General features: G+C 52.0%; 1 protein-coding gene and 1 long non-coding RNA gene across 7 annotated transcripts in view; one reads left to right on the plus strand and one right to left on the minus strand.

Annotated features, from left to right (window-relative positions):
- NFATC2 (nuclear factor of activated T cells 2) overlaps positions 1 to 18,114 on the plus strand; it is a 158,573-nt gene extending 140,459 nt beyond the window's left edge. For 3 of the 5 annotated variants that reach the window (XM_042980147.1, XM_042980142.1, XM_042980148.1), the window contains exon 10: positions 14,082 to 18,114. In XM_042980147.1, coding sequence (XP_042836081.1) covers positions 14,082 to 14,143 — 62 coding nt within the window. In that variant the 3' untranslated portion in view covers positions 14,144 to 18,114. Of the gene's footprint in view, positions 1 to 6,651; positions 6,740 to 13,620; positions 13,916 to 14,081 lie in introns of those variants that run through there. The other 2 variants (XM_042980145.1, XM_042980144.1) reach the window with 2 other exon arrangements.
- Positions 5,967 to 11,856, minus strand: LOC102950906. 2 transcript variants are annotated; one of them, XR_006215365.1, is made up of 7 exons: positions 11,755 to 11,856; positions 11,550 to 11,612; positions 9,512 to 9,641; positions 8,926 to 9,060; positions 7,485 to 7,566; positions 7,039 to 7,126; positions 5,967 to 6,326 (listed from the first exon to the last, which is right to left on the minus strand). It is a non-coding gene; the product is annotated as an uncharacterized LOC102950906 (long non-coding RNA). The 2 variants fall into 2 exon arrangements; XR_006215366.1 differs by lacking the exon at positions 7,039 to 7,126.
- Positions 18,115 to 20,971: the final 2,857 nt, after the last annotated feature.

Genomic DNA, 20,971 nt, shown 5'->3' on the forward strand with positions numbered 1-20,971 from the left:
CTTGAGTTCCTTTAGGTCTAGAAACAGGTTGCTGGTGGTTTTGTGGGATGTGAGCTTACGCTTTTCTCTTTTGCGGGATCAGACGGTCACCAGGAGCAAGCTGGGAGGCCTCCTGTCCTGCCCGGGGAAGCCACCAGCGCCGTCTGAGCCCCGGGCCTCAGCTCTGTTTTAAGGCTTGTGATGTGCTGATACCGTGTCGCTTTTTAGACATGCGCCCTGGGCTTGGCCTTGCGGTCCTACAAGGGAGCCAGGCTACTCTCGGCTTCTTACATCTCCTCCCCCCAGCTTAACTAGAGTGAGCAGCATTGTTAGCTCAAGCCGTTTTCCCTCAAAAAGTACATGGGTGATTTTTACTGTGTAACCCTAAAAGCTAGGGTATCCCAGGGTCCAGTCTTTGTCCCGATCTGCATCCCGAGAAGCAGGTTCTGGCTGCCCGAGGAGAACCGTGAAAGAATTCCCATCTTGGCGGCACGCCGGCCTGCCCTCCCCACCCGCCAACGACACCCTCCGCCCCGTTAGCACCTTGGCTTCTGACTCGGAACCAGAGCCCCAGAACTGCCGTGTTTACTCATCCTGAGAGCTGGGGACAGTTCGGTGCAGCGTGGCACTTTTTCTCGTAAGCTCCGAGGTCTTGCTGGTAAGATGTCTGGGCGGCTGGGTGCCGTGCGGGACCTGATTGATGCTGGGGCTGGCTTCCGGAGGCCTCTGGCTTGCAGAGCGTGGGTGACTCAGAGGGCTCTTATGCATCTGCACGCTGCTGGCCCAGGGCAGCCAGCACTCTGTGCAGGGTGGCCTGGGAGGGGCCCCTCTCGGCAGGATGTGAGAAGGCATCTCTGAGAGCACGGCTGACCTCAGACCCGCCCACTCTGAAAATGCAGAAATAGCTGCGGAGGTGAAAGTGCTCTGGGGAAAGAGGGTGGCCGTCCAATCAGTTCAGCCTGTTAACCAAATGTTCTCCACGTGGCCGGTGAAAACACATGTTAACGACGGGGATAGGAACGGCGCGAGCACACTTTTTTGTGGGCTTGACCCGGAGCCGGTTGTATTCACGCACGACCCCTTGCTAGGTTACACGTTGTCATTCCCACGCTGCGGACGAAGGAACTGAGGCTCGAGAAGTGGATTGGCCTATGTTCCCTCCGTGAATACAGAGTGCTCGTGATGGGCCACACGCTGTCGGAAGCACCTGTCACGTGGTGACTCATTGATTCCCAGAGATTCGCAGAATGTGCCAGGGCCTGCCTCCAGCCCATGGCAGGACGTGGCAGGCTGAGATTCGGACCCACGCCGTCTGGCCCCCAGCACGGTTTCCCCGCGAGTCTGCCCTGAGGGCGTGCGCCCCTCACCACTGTGCTCAGCCCCTGCACTGAGAGGTCTGTGGCCCCTGCCCTCAGAGACTCCTCCAACCTTACCAGACGCGGGAAGGCTGCCTTTGTGAGGTCAGTGGAGGGCGGAGCAGGGAGAAGGGGCTCGGGGCTGGAAGAAACCAGGCAGCAGTTGAGGCTGGGTGTGGACAGAGAAGTGGGTTCTGATGCATACAGCAAGGAGAGGGGGCCTCCCGGCCCCAGACCCAGACCGCATAAAGGTGTGGTGGTAGTGGGAACGTTGGGGCCATAGCATCAGCGTCTGCTCCTTGTTCAGATCCTGCTGCGGACCAGCCGTGTGGCCTTGGAAAAGTCCTTTGACCTCGGGCAAGTCCCTTAACCTTGGCCGCTTCGCTGGCATGCCGTGTGAGCGTAAATGGAGACATCAGAGAGGCAGGTGCTCTGGCAGAACAGGGCTTGTGGGCGCATCTGAGCTCGGCTGCCGTTAATTTTCTCACCGTTTAGAGTCTGGAAGTCCGCGATCGGGGAGCCAGCGAGGTGGGGTTCTGGTGAGAGCCCTCTTGGGACGGGCACCTTCTCACTGGGCCGGCACAGGGCGGAGGGCGAGCGCACGAATTCTCTGGCGTCTCCTCTGATGAGGGCGCTAATCCCATCATGGGGGCCCCACCCTGATCACCTCATCGACTCTGGTCACCCCCAAAGGCCCCATCTCCGGATACCATCATGTCGAGGGTTAGCGCCACAACATAGCCATTTTGGGGACACAACTGAGTTCATGGCTGGGCCTGGAGGTGACAGGTTTGATAAGGGGATGAGTCAGGAGTTGGAGTTCTGTCCACATGTGTCTTAGGGACACCTGGAATAATGACACCCACACACGCAGTCCTTTCTGGTCCCTCGGACAGCCTTTGTGTCGAGAGCAGCAAGTTCCCCTGGCCAGGCCTGTGAATCTCACCCGGAGACATTCAGGACTGGGTTTGGGCCGACCTGGTGAAATTTCTTTCCAAAAGCTAGTAGTTTTTTTGATTCTGGAAGGAGTAGACTGAATGGTCCGGGGGGCGGGGGGCGTCCCTGATTTTTCTTGCCGCTCCTCGCCCCACAGGCCCTTGGCTGAACCAGGAAGGTGGAGGGTTCTTGGCCCTGCACTTGCCCTCTCCCTCTCCAAGGCAGGTGGGCTTGCCCAGGGCTGGGTCCCATGGTGAGGGCTTGCCCATGAACCTGGGCCAGGCCTACACCCCCAGGTGGTCGGTCTGTAGGTCAGTCAAATCTTACGTTAACCCAGGCTGCGGGCTAGAGGGAGGCAGATGTGGTGGAAATCTTTTGGGGGTGGATGTAAAGACACAACGTGCCAAATGATGGGCAGGTATCGTGGAGGGGGGGAGTGTGAAGGGGGAGGGTGCCTCCTTACGGGACACGGGCTTCTGCTGGGCTTTGGAAATGTGTGGATGGGTGTAGGGGTGTCCCCCCTGGGGGCTGGGTTAGGCCATTGTGTGTCGTGAGGAAAGTGGCCCAGGACGGAGGGGCTTCCTGCCTCTCCGGGATTCCACCTGCTAACCCGTCTCCCCGGCCTCCATCCCAACTCTCACACATCAGCAAGGAGAAATGCACTCAAACGTCTTGACATAAGTGTTTGGTTAATTCCTTCAACCCCCAGAGAGAAAAATGGCTTCCCGAACAATTAAGTATTTATTTTATCATCTCATTGGCGGTCACAGGCTCATTTGTGGGTTTGAAGCGCCCTTTCTTTCCCGAATCTCCACTGGATGTAGCAACCAGCGCCTTTCTTTTTGCTTCTGTTTTGGCAACAACGTATTTTGCAACGCTTGCTTTGTGGCTGATGCCTCTCAGCAGAGGTTTGGGGTCCAGGCATGATGAAATGGCAGGACGACAAGGAAGCAAGCCGTGGTTTGTTTAGAATGCTTTCTTGCCTGTGGTTGCTACCTTAGAAGCCGTGTGGTTGCTCGCCGGGAGAGGTGCAATGTAGCTGCATGAAATCAGAAGACAATTCTGCTGAATTGGAGAAAAGGACTGGGCAGAAGGGGCAAACCCAGCTCAGGCTTGAGTTCCTACAGTTGGTGAGTCCTTTCTCCTAGGGCAGCGTAGCTTAGAGAAAGGCCCAAATCGTCGTTCCCTAGACTGGAAGCGGATGCGTAATCACGGGAAACGTGGGAAAGGGGATAAGGTGGTAGCAGTTTCGACTGTGGTTGGGAGGGACATCAGTGTTTTCATCGTAGAGCCAGCAGACTGCACGCACCTTGGGCCGTTCTCGGAGTCCCGTCAGCTGCATGACACAGGTGCACGTGGGTCTTCCCATCTACTTCCATCCCCCTTAGAGACGCGTGCCTGAGCTTTCAGGAGGCTGGACGTTAGCTGTATGATTTGGCGAGAGGACACATTCTCCCGTCTGTGTTTTTGCACTTCATCCGTCGATACCATGTGCTTGCACGTTAATTTCCAGTGTTGATTAATAAGGGAAGCACTTCCAATCCCTGTCTTCAATGATCATCTAATCCACAGCACCAGTGGAAGGATTTTACCGCTTTATGCCTAGTGTTGTAAAAATGCAACATCGCCGTGTAGGTTTTCAGCTGTAGCCTCATAAAAGATCACACAATGGGGCAATGATTCTAGGACCAGAGGCTGCTCTCCTTGGCTTGGCGGGGGGGGGGGGGGGGCGGGGGTGTAGGTGTCACCCAGGTAACTCTAAACATGGCTGCCTCTCTTGCCATCCACCTCCATATTACTAACAACTGGCCAGAGCAGCCATGCCGATCGAGGGAACCTACTTCCTCGTGAACCGCGGAGGGAAACAGGATCCCGTTCTTGGTTATTAGAGAGGATGCTTTGGCCTGGCCTCTGTCCCCTTTCTCACCCTTCCCTCTTACTCTTCCATGGGTCTTCTTTGGGGGCCATATCGCAGAGCTTATCAATACCTGCCAACAGACCAGGTAGAACATCTTATTCAGTCCTCACAGAATCCTTGCCAAGAAGGTGTTGTTATTCCCATTCTGTGGCTCAGCAAGGGGCCAGGAGACTTGCATGGCTGTCACCGGCAGAGTGCTTTTTTTTCCAAGGGCTTCTGACACCAGTCTGCATTTTCACCCAGCTCCCAAGACAGCCTGATCATCTCCCTACAGGGAGCCCGGGCCTAAGGCCCATGAAGCCGGGGCTTTATTGAGCTCTGCCCGGTGCAGGGGCCCGGTCCTGGACAAACCTCTCCATCTTTCTGTGCCTCGCTAACCTGACCTGAGCAATGAGCGTTCTACCACCACTCCCCAGAGACGGCTGGCGGGGAAGTGGGTGGCTGGGTCTTGAGCTGAGGTTGGGGTCTTAGTTGAATGGAAATAGGCCCTTCCTCTCCCCTTGTCGCCTCTGCCTTGCACCAAGAAACAGGCCGTGAAGGAGGGAAACTTCATGACTAAACAGGAAGCTGTACCTCAAAAGGCTGCAAACCAGTTAGATGAATGCTCTATAAATTCTCTGAACACTCTTAATGAGGGCTGGGGAGCAGAGTCAGAGCAGGGCTTGCTTCTCGGGTACTGGCTGGCTGGACTTAAGGGCATGGTCCCCGGGGCTCCCCCCTAGACTGGGCTCGCTGCTCCAAGCATGTGACCTTGGACCTGTGCGTGGCACTTGACGTCTACTGAGTGTAGATGGATAGAGTGGAACCTGTTGGCCCTTAGAGCACCTAAGGTTTTTCTGGGAGTAACGACTGACCAAGTGCTCTGCCTTCAGTGCCACCAGTTCTTGGGCAGAGACCAGGGATCCCAGCACCGGGTCAGGGACACAGGGGAGCAGCCGATGTAGTGATCAAGACAGGAGGTGGTAGGGGCTGCTGGTTCCCAGATATAGTTTGAAGGTAAACCCAGAAGCATTTGCATATGGAGGGATGTGAACGGTGACCAAGATTGGTCTGAACAACCGGAAGAAGAGAGTGAGGTTTCTTATGATGGGAACAAGTGGTGGGGGGGGGCGGGGGGCGGGTGTGAGAATCAGGAAATCGGCTTTGGCCATATTCAGTTTGGGATGCCCAGTGGGTAGTTAGATGGCAAAGTCTGAAGGTCAAGGGTGAGGTCTGGGCTGAAGACATTAATTGGGCCACTCTTGGGGTACAGATGGTATTTTAAGGCCTCGAATGAGTGGTCTGACGATGCCTTTTGCTCTTGGGGTGAACAAGCCACCGTGCACTGGTGAGGAAACTGCTGGTGGGGCCACGGCCACCCGGAATTTTGGGGAGTGGATGGTTTTGCTTCGGGAGGTGGCCTGAAATGCAGGGTCCAAACTGCCCGGGAGGAGCTGGTTCTTTTCTGCTGTGCCTACGAGCCCCAACCCAGCCAACCCGAATGGAGCCCAGCCTGGGGGAGTTCAGGCCCGTTAACTACAGACCTGCCGGAAAGCTCTCATTATTTGAGGGTTCTCCACCTTGAAGGGGAGATTTCCGGGAGTCCGTGCCTCGCCTCTGAAAGAGCATCCTGGTTTGCCCAACGATGCTGATAAAGCTACAGCTGGTAAAAGTTGGATCGCTCCCTGTAAGAAATTCATCCCAGAAAACATTTCTAAGTGCAGGCAAAACGGACCCTGGCCTTTCACTCTGGCACTTTTTAAAGGGGATTAAGAGAACAAGGGATTGGAAACTGCTGTAGAGGGGGAGTTTATTGCTTGTAATGTACACTCATCACCACCCCCTTTTAAGGGCCCTCCGTGTGCTGACTGGGCAGGAGCTATAAAAATAGGAACTTTTTTTCACTGTCAACCAAAAAAAAAAAACAGGAAGAAAATGTGCAGTCTTATGAATTTGCATGCGCACTGAGGTTCTATCACTTGTAAGGAGCAAACGGGTCAAATTTAGCACGGAGAAAAGCCTGAAGGAGGGTTACGTTTGAATCGATTCCTCGTGTAATTCTGACGTTCTCTGCTGCAGAAGCTAGCGTGTACGTTTTTCTCTCTTCAGTCGGCCCTGATTCGCAGCTCCGTGGCCTGCAGGAGGCAGGGCTGTTTTGTCTAGCTTAGAAAAAACAAAACAAAACACCATCACCTCGCTGGTGCCCTTTGATCTCAGGGACCCTCATTTCTTGGCACTAAGTCCCTCCTCTCAGTGACTACTACACTGGTTTGGGGTTAATTCCGGCACAGTGGTTTTAAGAGGATACAGAATGTGGGCTTAAACTACAGTCGGAGGGTTCAATTCTGTCCTGGGTTCTGAGTTGGCCCTAGGTGAAGAGCTACCCATTAAACGGATGATATTAACGTGAGTTCGGAGTGTAATAGAGGTCAAAGGTGATTTTTTTTTTTTCTTCTCAAAAATGATTTTGCCAATCTTTTTCAGAGCTGATAGACACACACCTTAGCTGGATACAAAACATATTATGAAACAGAATGACTGTGATCTTTGATCCGAGAAATCAAAGTCAAAGGTAATTGACCTCTTCTGCTTCTCCTTTTGTTTTCCAGCTGTGTGTTTCCTTAACCTGAATTACTTTTAGTAGAAGAAATCTTTTCCAACCGTCCTCACAGACGCCACTTCCTGCAGGCTAGCCCCCATCGCTCTGTAAGGGGACACCCCTGGGGTCCATCCCTGAGCTGGTCTGGGAGGCTGGAGCTCACGGATGGGGCGGGGAGGAGAGAGAGGAGAGGAGGCCCTGGGAATTTGCATGTTCTCCCAGGGGCCCCATCACCCCCTCCCAGGAAGAGTATAGCAAGGCCCCCTTCCCACCTCTGAGAGTTCTGCTCCTGCACTGGACCAGCTCCTTTTTGGTTTTGTACATGTTGCTTGGTGTATCCAGTTAAGTAAGACTCTCTGCCTTGGGGAACAAGACAGGGAAGGTAGATCAGAAGCCCCGGGAAGCTGCTCTCGGAGGGTACTGTGCTTGGTCCAGGATAGAGCTGTGGTTTTCCCACTGAACTCAGCAGAGCCCCTGATGTAGCTTCAAGCACTGGATCTATACCTCAGTCGACTTTGGATTCTGGGCCTGCGTAGAAGAGTCTGGGAACTCACGCAGACTTGACAGCACAGGGGGCAGGACGCTCTGTGAATGTAGAGTCCCCCTGGGACGGTGAGGCTGTTGCTTTACCTTTCTGTGCCTCGGCTGTTTAGATGCTGTTGCTGTGACCGAATGCTGTGCACATGCCGATTCGATTCAGCACACGAAGTACACTCACCAGAAGTCAGCCGGCCGTGTTGTTGGTTACGTGCCTCCTGACATCTCCCTGGCTCATCGGGCTGTGGCTTTTGAAGGGTCCCCTGGTCAGATAAAGTAGGTTCGTTCCATCAAGGCCAGGCCCAGAAGCTCATGGCGGCATCACACGGGCTTTGAAATTACACCTACGGTGTATGTCCATGTGGTTTTCTGTATGTACCTCTGAGCAGCTGTTCTGCCAGCTGTTCTGAAAACGCACCCAAATTCACTGCCAGCTGCCACGCCCATCAGCACACACAGTGGCCTGGACATTCTGGAGGGATGGGCTCTGCTGATAAGACATGCTGACACTTCCCAGGGGTATTGGGTGGGGGCGTGTTTCTCTGGCACGTTCTCCAACAGCAACTATCAAACCCTGTCCACAAAGGCAACAATGCCATCAGGGAACATTTGCTGAATACCAGGTGCCAGACTCCCTCCCGAGGGCTTCGGATCCGGGACTCAGGGTGACAAAAATGCAGCTAAAATGTCAGTGTGGACAGTGTAAACCACTTCTCAGAGTCCTGAAGGGGCCTTTTTAAAGCGTGTTTCTTCCCTCCCTGGTATTAGCACTTGGCAATGCTTCTGACCTTACAGGGGCCTGGGAACTTCGGCAAGCTGGCTGTGATGTCCAGGGCCCCTGGGGGATTTACTATCCTGTACCTCTCAGACCCCACCCAAGGCTTTGGGCTTCAGGCCTGTCGAGGGTTTTTTTTGTCTTTTTCGCTGAGTCTAAAGTCTGGCCTGGCCCATCTGGAAAGCTCTTCACTGTTCCCCCAGAGCACACAGAGGTGGCTGGAAAGTTCCTGAGCCAGCAAAAAGCAGAGCGAAAAAGAGTTTTGTTCTTAGAGGACAGATCATTTCAGTTTTGAGATCGGCGTCCCAGGAGAAGGGCCAAGGGCCACCTTGCCTGCTCAGCCCTTTTCCACATGCTAATGGGGAAGAGGCCGGGTGCTCACCCTCAGCTGTCCCAGCAGCTTTACCTCACGGCAGTTGGGACAGAATCACCCAGAGCGCACGTCCCAGGCTTCCTGGTCCAGCCTCCTTGCCCCAAGCATGGGTCTCGAGAGGAGATTCGGCAAAGCCCAGCGGGATGAAGAAGGGTAGTGAGTGGACCCTGCCCCTATCCTGGCTCTTAGACTCTCTGGCCTAGAGAATGCAGCCTCCCCCCTTCCTGTCCAAGCTCGAGGAGTGTCTTTCTGGCTGTGGCCTTTGTGGCTGGCCCCCAGACTCTTGTGGGCACTCACACGATCTAGCCAGATTTGAGAAAACATGCTTGAGGCTTCGGGGAGAGAAACAGGAGGGGGGTCTCTCCACTCCTTCCTGTTGTTGCTTTTTCGGGGAATTAAGTTCCAAAGTCAGCAATTAAGGGGAAAAGGCCCAGAGTCAAAGTTACCCTTGACGGGCTTTTAAATTACACCTACCGTGTATATCCATGTGGTTTTCTACGTCCACCTCTGAGCAGCAGTGCTGCAAGGTAAAGTTTGAGAACCTCTGAGCTCAGCTGAATGAAAGTCAGTATTGCAGGTGTCTGGCCCTTCAAGTGAATCGTAGCATTCCTAGGGCAGAGTGGGATGCTAAGAGAAATCCAAGTTTGGGTTGTTTGAGGAACAGCACAAGTGAGAGGCATTGGCTTTATTCCCCTCCCCCCCTAGAAAAAAAGTAGGTGAAAAAACACTGCTCTAAGTCTCACACCAGTTGGCAATTGGCCTGTTCAGATCTGGCCCCCGGTCTGTTGTGGCGAATAAAGTTTTATTGGCACACAGCCATGTCCGTTTGCTCACATACTGTCTATGGCTGCTTTCACACCACAGGGCAGAGCTGGGTAGTTGAGTAGGGGGCCCAGAGCACTGCAAATATTTTTGTCTGGCCCTTTACAGAAGAAGTTTGATGATCCCTCATATTCTTTTTATGCCAACAGCCCTTTATTAGAAGGGTTTTATTTTTATTCTCTCTGCCTGATTTTTCCAGAGTTTTAAAGAGAAAAATATATAATTATAATATACTTACATCTGTCGATCTTTTCCTTTCTGGTTTCAGCCTTAGGTGTCAGGCTTAGAAATCACCCTGAGGTTGTACACGTTCATCAATGTTTTCATCGCGGCGCCTCGCGCTCGGGGTGATAAAAGGTCAGGGCTGCCTGTGGTAGAGGCGACACCATTAGCCTCAACTCTGTTCTGTGAAAGTGATACTCAATGACCGCCTTAACCACTCAGCATATGGCCTTCTCTGCTGTTAACTTCGCAGAGGCTGCCCTCACCTTTTCCTGACACACACACACACACACACACACACGACACTGAGGACGCCAGGACCATGGAAAAAACATGATGACTTCTGCACTTAATAGCACGGTCTCATCAATTGTGTAGCCATCTAGGGTTCAGGCTAATACATGGGCCTTGAGTTCAAATCGCAATTCCATCACCTGGTATGGCAGGGGACTGCCTATCTCCAACTATGAGGCGAGGCTTGTATTGCTAGGTTTGGCGTAAGAAAAACTTTGCATTTATTACAGTGCGTGGCACACAGTCAGCCTTCAATAAATGCGAATGGCTTATATTCTTTTGTAGAGAAAAGGTTCCAGACAAGTAACACATTGGCAACCCATTTGTCAATTGGAGGGCAGAGGAAAGACAGCTTCCCCAAACCAAGCGACCTAGGCTGTGGTGTGGGATATCTGTGGGGGGCTGAGATGCATACATTAGGTACCTGCTGTATGCATGGCACCCTGAGGACACAGGAGACTCAGATAACCTGGCCTAGGAGGTTGCAAGCAAAGCATTGTGAGAACTCGCTATTTGCTTCTGGAGGAAGTGAGGGCCCGAGGGTAGGAGTGGGAGACAGCTTCCGTGCAAAGGTGGCGTTGGGACGAGGAGAGGGGCTGTTGGAGAAAATGCGTGTGGCCCAGTTTGGGAAGAGGTGGGAGGAAAGATACAAAAGTTGGCCTAGGATAGATGCTCAAAGCATTTACTGACTGGATGGAACGCAGAAGGCTGATACAGAACCGTGTTTCAGCACCCAGAGTGGGGACGAAGCCCAGAGCTGTCCGTGGGACCTGAGGCTACCTACCACTTGAGGAGAAAAAGGAAGCTCAGAAGGGCGTCACTGAGCACTTCCCGAAGCCCTGTTTAAAAGCTGAGGATTCCGTGGGGGAGCAAGAACATAAAGCAGTAGCTGGTAAACTGCCTGGAACCGATACCTGGAGGAGACTGGGCAGGACTGGGGGGATGCAGTGCAGAGCAGGAGAGGGAGCAGAGCCTTGAATGGAGGAGTGAGGAGAAAGGGGATGCTGGGCTACTCTACCAGCAGAGTGCAGGTAGAGGCCTGCGTGGCCGGCAAGGGAAGCAGGGGGCACCCAGAGCGGGGTTTTTGCGTAAGGGAGACCTTAAGCAGGTAGAGCTGCAGAGGGAGACGAGAGCTGGAGAAGGAGGTGCGGCAGGGCTGAGGCAGGAGCCCCCCCGCCTCCCCGTCCCATCCAGCACAGAAGCCGGGGGAGGACCCAGGGAGAGGTTGCATGGTGGGCATCAGGGAACCGGTTTGAATACTTGTGGCTGCAGAGGGGAGACCTCCCTGCAGACAGGAGACCCGGCTCTGGAGCAGAGACCCTCCAGGTCTTGGGCTCGAGGTCCCCCAAGTGGGGGGGGGGGGCCGGCGCTGCCCCTGCCAACACCCAGCTGGCACTCCTGCTCTAGAACTCTCTCCTTGCTCCCAGCCAGGGGAGCCAGCCCTGAGGTTTCAGCAAGAGAAAGTTCCTCTAGCCAGAGAGGTTTCTGCGGGGTTTGAGTGGGCCTCACTTCGGGGCCTGGGCCCACAGCCGCCCCCTCGCCACCCCCAACCACATGAAGGTCTAAGTGCACGCTGTCCGGAGTTTTCCAGACGCGACTATTAGCATCTACCTGACTCTAGCTTCCAGGAAGCGGGCAGAGCGTCTCTGTGCTTGAACACGGCGCCTACCTTCCATCCCCTGCCCCGGCCCCAGCCCCTGCCTTCTGAGGAGGGGGAGCGACCCTTTAGTGAGGGCCGTGGTGCCAACATGGCTGCCTACCAGATATTTTTAGAAAGCCGAGGCTGTGGAAAGTTTCCATTAAGGATCGACTCTTCTGGTTTCCTAGATTGAGAAAACAGGAAGCCCTTCAGAATCCGGGCTTTGAAAAGCTTCCCATGAAGCTGCACTGACCCCACCTCCCTCCCCCTGGCATTCTGCTCCCCCTGTGGCTCCCTGCCTGCCTCACAAAGGGCTCTCAGCTTACCAGGCCCAGGCAGGGTTCACAGAAGGGTGGGCTGGGTTCCTGCTTTAGGGCCCCTGGGAGTCAGCTCAGCCAGTACCTGGTATACAGTAAGTGCCCGGTCAACAACGTTGGTTTGCTGAATGTGAATTCATCCTCTGAGCTATTAATGGATCCGCGGCCACGCTTTGCTGTGCTAATACTATGCACGTGTACCTCCGTAGGTATAACATCTCATACCTAATGTGCCCCATGCTGTGAACACCTGCCAGACACGGGGCACTGTGATAAGTCCATCGCTTGCAGGATCTTATCCAAGCTCCTCTAGGACCCTAGAAGGGAGGTGACATTTTTAGACCCGATTTACAGATGGGGAGACTGAGGCAAATTCAAGTAAGGAGGCAGCAGGGAAGGGATGCTAACCCGAACTCCCACCTCGCACGTGCTTTCAGCACATACCTGAAGAACAGGGAGCGGTGCCTCAATAGTTTCTAGCACAAAACGAAGCCCACTGAGGCGAAGCACTCATTCAGAGTCTGACCCCGAGCCTGGGGGTGTGGGGAGTGGAGCCAGCCGCTACGGAACACCATTTGCCAGGCGGGCGCCAGGAGCAGGCATGGGCCTCAGTGCCTACCGGGGACTAAGCCGTACACGTCGTGGGTTCCGCTTACCAGAGGGGAAAACCGAGGCACAGAGAGGTAGAGTCACGCCGCTACCAGTGGAGTGAGGGAGCCCAAGGCCAAGCGTGCCTTTTCCAGCTCAAGGGCAGTTGGCTTTTTTGGGAAAGTTTTGCGCTTTCCCTGGGGCTTGCAGACTCGTCCACGCAGGGGTCTTCTGGGAAGAGCATGCTGGACCTAGGAGGGCTCCGCTTGAGCGTGGGGTGGGGGGGCTTGGAGCAAATCTCAACAGAAACAGAAAATAAGCAGGGAGGATTACAGTAAGGTAATCAAAGACGAAACCCACGAAGAGGACTGCGGGAGGAGGCGGGGGAGGGGAGATTAAGTACCTTCGAAGGCACCCAACAGGGGTCTCCCTCCTCTCCCCTCTCCTCCTGCCCCTGGGACCAGTCGACCCATCCCACTGCACAGGCGAGGGTGCACACAGCCCTTGGGTTTGTGCACACCCCCTGCCTCGGATCTGGGCTGCTGCAGAGAGCAACTTTTTACCAAGAAAGTTTTTTTTTTTCTTTTTTGCCAGATCCCCATTCTAAGACCTTCCTGCCTTGCTTACAGAGACAGGGGCCCTGGATAAGGAGGCCGAGATGGGAGAAGAGAACCAGCTTCTTGATGTCAGGGGCCAGCATTACATTCCTGGTTCCCTTCTGGGGGAGGGGGTGACCGAATTTTCCAGAGCCCCTCGGACGGAGGACACTTCCCTAGCATGGGTGGCAGGGGCAGGGGGAGGGGTAAGGCCAGAATTTCTGGTTGTGCTGAGAGAGATGTCGTCTACACTGATGGCTACTCTCAGTGGTATCTCCATCTACTCTCTTTTGAAAAGTCTCTTTTGAGAACTGAATGCTTTGTGGGTCAACTATGGTTTAGTCTCGTAGTAGGTATTTTCCAGATGCTGTAATAACAGAAGGAGTGTGGTAGTCAGCAGAGAGCCTGAACATACTTAGATCCTGCCCTAGGGCCCAGCTCAATTTCTGCCACGATTTTTTAAAGTTCCCTTCACAAACACATCCGTAGCACAAAATATTACTGTCCAGGAGAACAGAAAAAGCACAGGAAGGCATTTCTTACGTTACAAATTGTCCAACGTATTATCGGAGAGAACAAAAGCGTGGTTTGTTTGTTTAAAGGTTCTAGAAAGCTAATCCGACCCGTGTTGTTGGTGCCCTCTCACTCGCCCCTCCTCTCTCTCTCTCCCTCTTTCTCTTTTCTTTTGTAGTTAATGAAATTATCAGGAAGGAGTTTTCAGGACCTCCCGCCAGAAACCAGACGTAGAAGATGCCATTAGCAAGCCACCTTCCGTATCTGACCCCTCGGAGCCTTCCGCTGCCTCTCACCTTCTGTTCTCTTTCCTGTACATCTCCTGGCCCGGAGGCCACACGCGGGACCATGTTCTGGCAAAAAGCTGACCCTCGATTGAGGAGCTCGCCACCTCTCTGTGTAAACACCAGGGAGAACGCTCTGCCTTTTTGATTTTTGTTTTAAATCCCAAAGAGCATCTCGGTTGACTTTCATGGTGTCCTTAAGTGCCTGCTGACCAAAAAAACCACATTCTGCACAAGACAGCACGCCGCGACGGCCCCGAGAACCGACTGACCGGGGCTCAGGGCGTGGGCTGGGGTGGGGGGTGGAAGATGTGGGCCGTGTCATTAAACCCCAGCCCTGCGTTCATTTTTCCAGGAAAAGGAGTTTTCAAACAGCAACCAAGGGAACGTGACCCAAGAGTCTGGCTTATGGGCTGAAGAAAAACGGAAGCCGGACCGTCATCCTTAGGGATCGCCTGTTCCTGGCCACGGTTGGGCCACAGCGAAAGCCTTAGAGTTTTCTCATTCTGAAGCACAAGTGGCCCCTAACAAGATGGCCTGTTAAAACTCGGCGTTAAGTTATGACACGTGTACACGTTATTTTTTTTTCCTCTGCTTCAAAAAGCTGGCTGGAGGGTGGGGCTCGCTCCAGGCCAGCAGTTCCTCACCCCTGCAGCGGGCGGTCGGACTCGAGCAGGGACCGCAGGCTGCAGTGTTAACACCTCCGCACCCCTGCAACCTAATGGCTTTCTGCTGGTCTCGCTTGCTTTCTTCCTAACGGCCAGAGTGCTTTTTTTCCCCGTAAACTAGCGAGGAACAACAATCTCAGGCATGTGCATTGAATTTTGAGAAGGAATTGAAGAGGAACTAAAACCACCAAAAAAAAAAAAAAAAAAAAAAAAAAAAAAAGTGAAGGTATTTTGGTTAAATTGTGAGAAATGGCAATGAGCAGGCCTAAGCATTTCTTTTTCTAAGTGGGTTCCCCCGTGAGAAGGGCAGAGTTCCCTCTGGCCTCGACTCCACATGGGACGCCATCGCAGGCTGTGGCCCCCAAAGTTCATTGGTGATCTTTAACTGAAGCCCTTTCAAGCGTCCCTCGGTCCCCAAGACCTGTCTGCATTAGCCGCCTGCATCCGCATCGAAGAGAACCAGCCCACGTGCAGTCCGCAGTTGGACAGAGCTCTGCCCGGACCGCTTGTATGGTGATTGGCCCCCAAATTCTGTCTCCACTGCGCACATCGAGCCCTCACGAGCCTGCCTCCTCTGGTGCAGTTTCTGCAAACACAGAAAACTCTTGAGTCCTCCGCAGGGGTGGGTTCTCATCACCCAGATGCGTTCCTGTTTGCATTTACCGTGGACACCCCGGGACGAGCCAGGGATTCGTTTTCGGCCATTCGGTTTCTTCCCCCGTAATCAAAAAACAGAATGCAGAGGTCCCGGTGCTCTTCGAAAGGCTCTGCTTCGTGATTTCTCAGATCTGCTAGGGAGAAGCGTAGGAAGAGAATCCTGGCCGTTGAGGTCTCCCTGTGGCATTTACAAGTCCTGGCTTCCTAGTCAAGGTCATCCGGAGGTTAAACCTTCCCAACAGCTCTGCCAGGAGCGTGAGGCTTGGTGACCACAGCCCGGTGGGTCTGGTGCTCCAGAGAGTGGACAGAACGCCCAGGGTGTGACCTTTTAATCGAGGCCTAGCATTTGTTTTCCCCCTAACAACCGGGGACCTCTCTTGCACCCACCCCAAGCACAAAGTTTAGCAAAACCCTCTTTTACGCAAATTGCCGCGGGGCTCCTGGGCTGTGAAATTCTTCCTAATTCACGAAAAGTTTCCTTACACCAGCAGCTTTACCCAAAGCATCTCTCCAGCAATATTGGACTTCGCTGGGACAGAGTTAGTGTTTGGTGAGAGATCTGTTCTCACTTGACCTGGCTAGGAACCATTTCCCTTTTTTTTTTCCTTTGCACGTGAGGGATATTGGCCTTCCTCAGTTATCTGAATGTTTTACCCAAGTGCCTTCCTGCTATTATAGCAAAGTCGCTCTGCTTCATTGTGCCTGGATGGGGCGAACAAGGGCTAACGCGTTTTCCATCAATCTTCTAGGTTAGTGAAAAGGGCCTCCTGCTAGTTCCAACTCTTGCACGAACCTGTGCACGTACGTGTGTGTGTATAACGCACGCACAAGCTTTTTCTGAGACCACCTAGGCTGGCTATTAGAGGAAGCCCTTTCATAAACAACTCTACCAAATAGCGAAGGAAAGAGAAGCAAAAAGCATTAGTTTTGAGACATAAACAGGCGAGAGAATGTGTATTAGGAACCGACAGCTAGCGAGAAAGTTTGGTCAGTAACAAATGCCAGGAGGAGATTTTGCCAAGAGGAATTGCTCACAAAATATTTTCAGTCTGGGAAGAGGCAATAGGATCCTCTACAGAGAAGGAGAAAGTAAGGATGTCTAAGTGGGAAAGGTGTGTGTGTTGCACGTGTGAGAAGGATCTCAGGTGGAGGTTTGCACTTGCTACATCCAAGGTAATGTAAATATGTAGCATTGCTAACAGGAATCTACAGTGTTGCTGAATGTAGTATATTTCCGGAGTTTGCAAGTCTTCCTGTATGTACAAAAATACTGCTGCCTGATAATATATAATAGCAACCCAAAGTAGTAGGTTATTAAATTTTATTTTCTTACCTGTATTTTTATGCTTTTTATCTGTCCCGAAAATATCACACACCCCTGTTGGAATTAGAAAATATTTATAAATGGTTGAAATCTCTTGCAAGTGTCTCTTTTTACATATGCTGAGGATTTCCGCCTCCCCCCCCCCGACCCCGAGAAAGGATGTATCCTTGAAAATTTGTGAATCGTGCTAGCAAAAACACAAAACAAAAATACAAACCCCCCCCACAACCCCACCCCCCAAAAAAAGCCCTACGAAACTACCCACCTCAGAGTTTATCAGTCACCTGAGTCTTAGAAGAAAGCATCTTTGGAGAAAGAAGGGGGATGGCTTTGTGGAAAAAGGAACCATCTGTTGCCAGAGAGGACACGGACTTCACCTCTGAGCCTGCGTCTGGTCACGGAGGAGAACGGTCTTGTAAAGTGTTTAGATCCCCCAAAGAAGTGGCCTAGTAGGTGACCGTGAGTTAAAAACAAAACCGCCTGTGTGGGAACGGGATTCTGAAAGACTTCGCAAAGTTCACAGAACCCTGGGTGCAGGCTACCGTTTACAGAGCTGACCAAATCCCGCTAGGTAACCCCTGTACGCATTATCCAAAGGACATGCAGAGTTTTCCAGCATAGACACACCCTAGATGAATCCGGATGGTTCCTTCGAAAAACTGGAAAGGACTGACGGGGCCTTTCTCGTTTACATCCAGTAGCCAAGACGTCGGTCTCAGGAAGTCCGTCTTGGCCAGCGTGGGAGCTGCAGCATTTAGATTGGAAGCGGATATGTTCTGGTTGTCACAACAGACTAAAGGGAGGCTGAACGTGTTTGTTTTCATGTCAAAAAACGCTTCCCAAGTGCTTTCTTTTCACAATTGAAAGACCGTCAGAGGTCCGGCTAACAATTTTGTTCACGTTTACAGGAGGCATGGGGGTTGGGACATTCCTGACAAGGTCCGGCATCCATTTTTTTTTTTTTTTTTTTTTTTTTTTTTTTTTGGAGGGATGACCCTTTAGCAGGTACCCAACACATCCTAACCACCAGTCTTCCAAGCCCAGGGCTTAGGCCTTAAACCTCATGGAGCCAAACCAGCCAATGCACGGGTTTTCCTGCATTCCAGCTAAATGCTTAAGTGTCACAAAGGATTGTGATTGCAAACATCAGTTTCCCTCCGCTGTCGGGAGTACCTTCGGTTATAGCCAACGTCACCATGTTAACTCAGTTTGTTTAAAAACAAACGTTTCTGTGATTGGTGAGCTGGAGATGGTCCCTAAGCGAGCCCCTCTGAAAAGGAGACGGGATGTTGGGTGTTGGAAAAAACGTTTAACACCCTGCCTTCATGCAGCTGTCGGCAGCCCAAACACCTGCCCCGTCCCGGGTCGGACGCATCGGAAGCAAAGGATACATTTTCCATTAGGGCCCGGGCTTTCAGCACTGCCCTTGGGACAAGTTTAGACCCTGAGCACCTTGTCAAAGAACCTCCCTTACCCCCATTGCCTCTACAGCCCTCAGAGGGGAGAAAATGTTGACCATGCCTTAAGTAGTTCTCCAACAAACAATTCTCTCCAACAGGGTGGTGCTGGAAGGCTTAGGTTTTAAAAATCCTGACTGTTAAGGAAGTTTGAATACATCACATTCCTATGCAAAATGTTTTTAATCTCCAGTTTAATGTAGTTTATTTTTGCTATATGTAAAGTATTTTTATACGGCTTATATCGTGATAGTTTAGCAATAAAACAGCTGAAAGCAGTGAGTGCTTTGGTGTATCTTTTCTTCTCTAGAGATGCTGCTCAAATTTGCCTTTTACATTTTGAGTTCATACAGGGACCTTTTCTGTGGGTACAGATACCCCGTATAGGTTTAATCCTGGTCTCAGCCCCAGGGGCTCAGAACCCACTTGCCCAAAGCGGCAGCGTCAGGAAGTCAGCCTGGCTTTGTCCACTTCTCTCCCTGCTCCCATCATGGTAGCTCTGCCATAATCGGTCTTTAAACCTGTTTAGAAGGGCATCTAGGTAAAGAGGAGGTCTAATGTCCACCCTGGGCCAGCTCACAGAGGGTTTCAGAGCATTCACAGACAGCTGGGCTGAGCTGGCCACTTGAAAGGAAAAGCAATTCTTTGTTTGAACATTTTACACAATTTAAAAGCGAAAAGTGTCTTTTACCAAACCCACAAAGAGAATAAATACTAGAACTTTCCAGCTGGCTTCCTCCTGACAACAGCTTTCCATCCCCCACCCCCACCCCCCTTATAGCTAAAGCACCTAAGAGTTTGGAAGTGATTGCTGTTTAGTCTTAATGTTGCTCAAACTTCACCCACTGGTCAGCTCTACCCTGGTCAGGATCCCTGCCCCGGGCCCTGTGCTTCAGGACCCCTCTCCCAACACCACCACTTTGCCTTTGGAATGCCTTCTTGGGGACTTTCCAAGCCCCACTTCCAGTGCCTGGAACCAACAGTACCATATGGGTGGGGTGTCCCAAGCACATACAGGGTCCCGCATGGGTTCTGGCTACTGGAAGTGCCTCCCCGTGGTCCCCTCTGGTGGCCGGGACCAGCTGGTTCCCATTTCTCCCCTTTAGAGCATAAGGTTGGCCAGATGCCCCAAAGAGCTCCAGAACCCACACCTATAGGATCCGAGCTGGCTTCTAGAAGAGCTTCCTGGTGAACGGTTTGTTCCTGAGGACCAGCACAGTAGTTTAGTTTTAATTTTTTTGTGGGATCATGTGAAATTGGGTCACCAGAATGGTGCTGGAATATTGATTTGAGGCAGTCTGAAATTGCTTGTGTACGCAGGATCCCCACGGAAATAATTTGCCCAGGCCCACACACTCTACGGGCAGTCCTGCCCCTTACAGTTTTGGCTGTAGCTGTTGTAAAACCGGTTTTGTTTCAATGAACATTCTGAAAATTTGATGCTGCTTTTCCTGGCTAGAAACCCAGAATCCTCTCAAGCAGAGGAGAAGGAGAAAACTATACAGCCATTTAAAAAATAAGTCTGTGTTCTAGGTTTATAGCTGAGCCACACTGGGTAAACCAAGTCAACCTGTGCCTCAGTTTCCCCAGATGTAAAAGGTGCAGAAGAATAGTCCCTGCCTCATAGGCATTGTGTACTTAACAATAATTATTAGCTATTGATACAACGTCCCATCAACTGGCAAATTTAAGAATCACCCAAAGGTGGACCCCATCTTCCCATTATCAGGAACGAAGCGTTCCGAGCTCCGACAACAGGTCTTGGACTTTTCACACTAAGTTGTTAAAGCCAAAAACTTGAGCTCATCCAGTTCCCAAAGCCTGAAACAAAAGGAAAACACAAGGGGCATCTCGTTTCTCTGCACTGGGGCGACTTGGCCAGTCTGTGAACATCTCTTACCACATGCAACAGCATGGTGTAGTTTTGTACTAAGGAGTAAAAATACAACACTGGTTTAGTAACAAGTGGGAATTGAAGAAATAAGATTTACAAGAACAAGTGAAATGCTGACTATAACATTTCCAGGTTCACAGATTGGAAGGAAACGGATGTCTTGGCAGGAGCAGGCTGAATATGAAATAATCCTGAGAAGGAGGCATAACCACAGGGACCATTAAGAAATGAAAGCCAGACTTCCAGGGAAGGTGGAGGAGTAGGAGGACCCTAAGCTCACATTGCCCCACAGATACAACTAGGTAACAGACACATCAGTGTAAATAACCCAGAAAATGACACAAAGGCTGGAAGAACAGTCTTTCCACAGCTAAAGGTAGACAAGAGGCCACAAAGAGTGTAGGAAGGGCAGAGACACAGTTGGGAGCTAAACAGACCTGTGGGACTGCCCACTGGAAGGACACTGCAGGTTGCAGAGAGGGGAGAGAAATACACTCTTACACTGGGAAGCCCACATGCGAAAGACAAATCCCCATAACAGTTGGCCGTGAAAACCAAAGGGGCCAAATTTCAGTTCTTACAATCAGTGGGGCTTAAAACCAGAACTTTAAAAATCAACTTGCTCTGGGGGGTGCCTGGGTGGCTCAGCCGGTGAAGTATCTGACTTCGGCTCAGGTCACGATCTTGTGGTTCGTGAGTTTGAGCCCCGTGTCGGGCTCTATGCTGACCTTTCGGAGCCTGGAGCCTGCTTCGGATTCTGTGTCTCCCTCTCTCTCTGCCCCTCCCCAGCTCATTCTCGCATACTCTCTCTCTCAAAAATAAACAAATTTTTTTAAATTAACATGCTCTGAGAGAGCTGGGAGGGAGAGAGGAAACTGCACCTCTGCTCTTAAAGAAACAGCACAATAAAAAACCTGGGAAATAAATATAGAAGCAGCAGTTTGAAACTCCTCTGTGGCCTACGGGAGGAAGATTTGTTTACTAATCTATCTCAGAGCTGGTGCTGGAGGGGCAGGGATCGACGGGACACTTCTCTAGGAGCAAAGGAGGTGTCAGGTGCCACTTCCCTTCCTGTGCCCCCCTCCCAGCCTAGACACCCATGGGAAACAGCAAGGCCGCAACGATCGCTACCTAACTTGCTAACAGTGTGCTCTGCCCCTGTGTTCTCCTGTGGACACGACCCCTCCACCAGGCCTCTGCCCCAGGTCTCCTCCCATAGCAGACTCCTGCAAACCTTGCTAATAT

Source organism: Panthera tigris, chromosome A3 (assembly GCF_018350195.1).
Source record: "Panthera tigris isolate Pti1 chromosome A3, P.tigris_Pti1_mat1.1, whole genome shotgun sequence".
Lineage (NCBI taxonomy): Eukaryota > Metazoa > Chordata > Mammalia > Carnivora > Felidae > Panthera > Panthera tigris.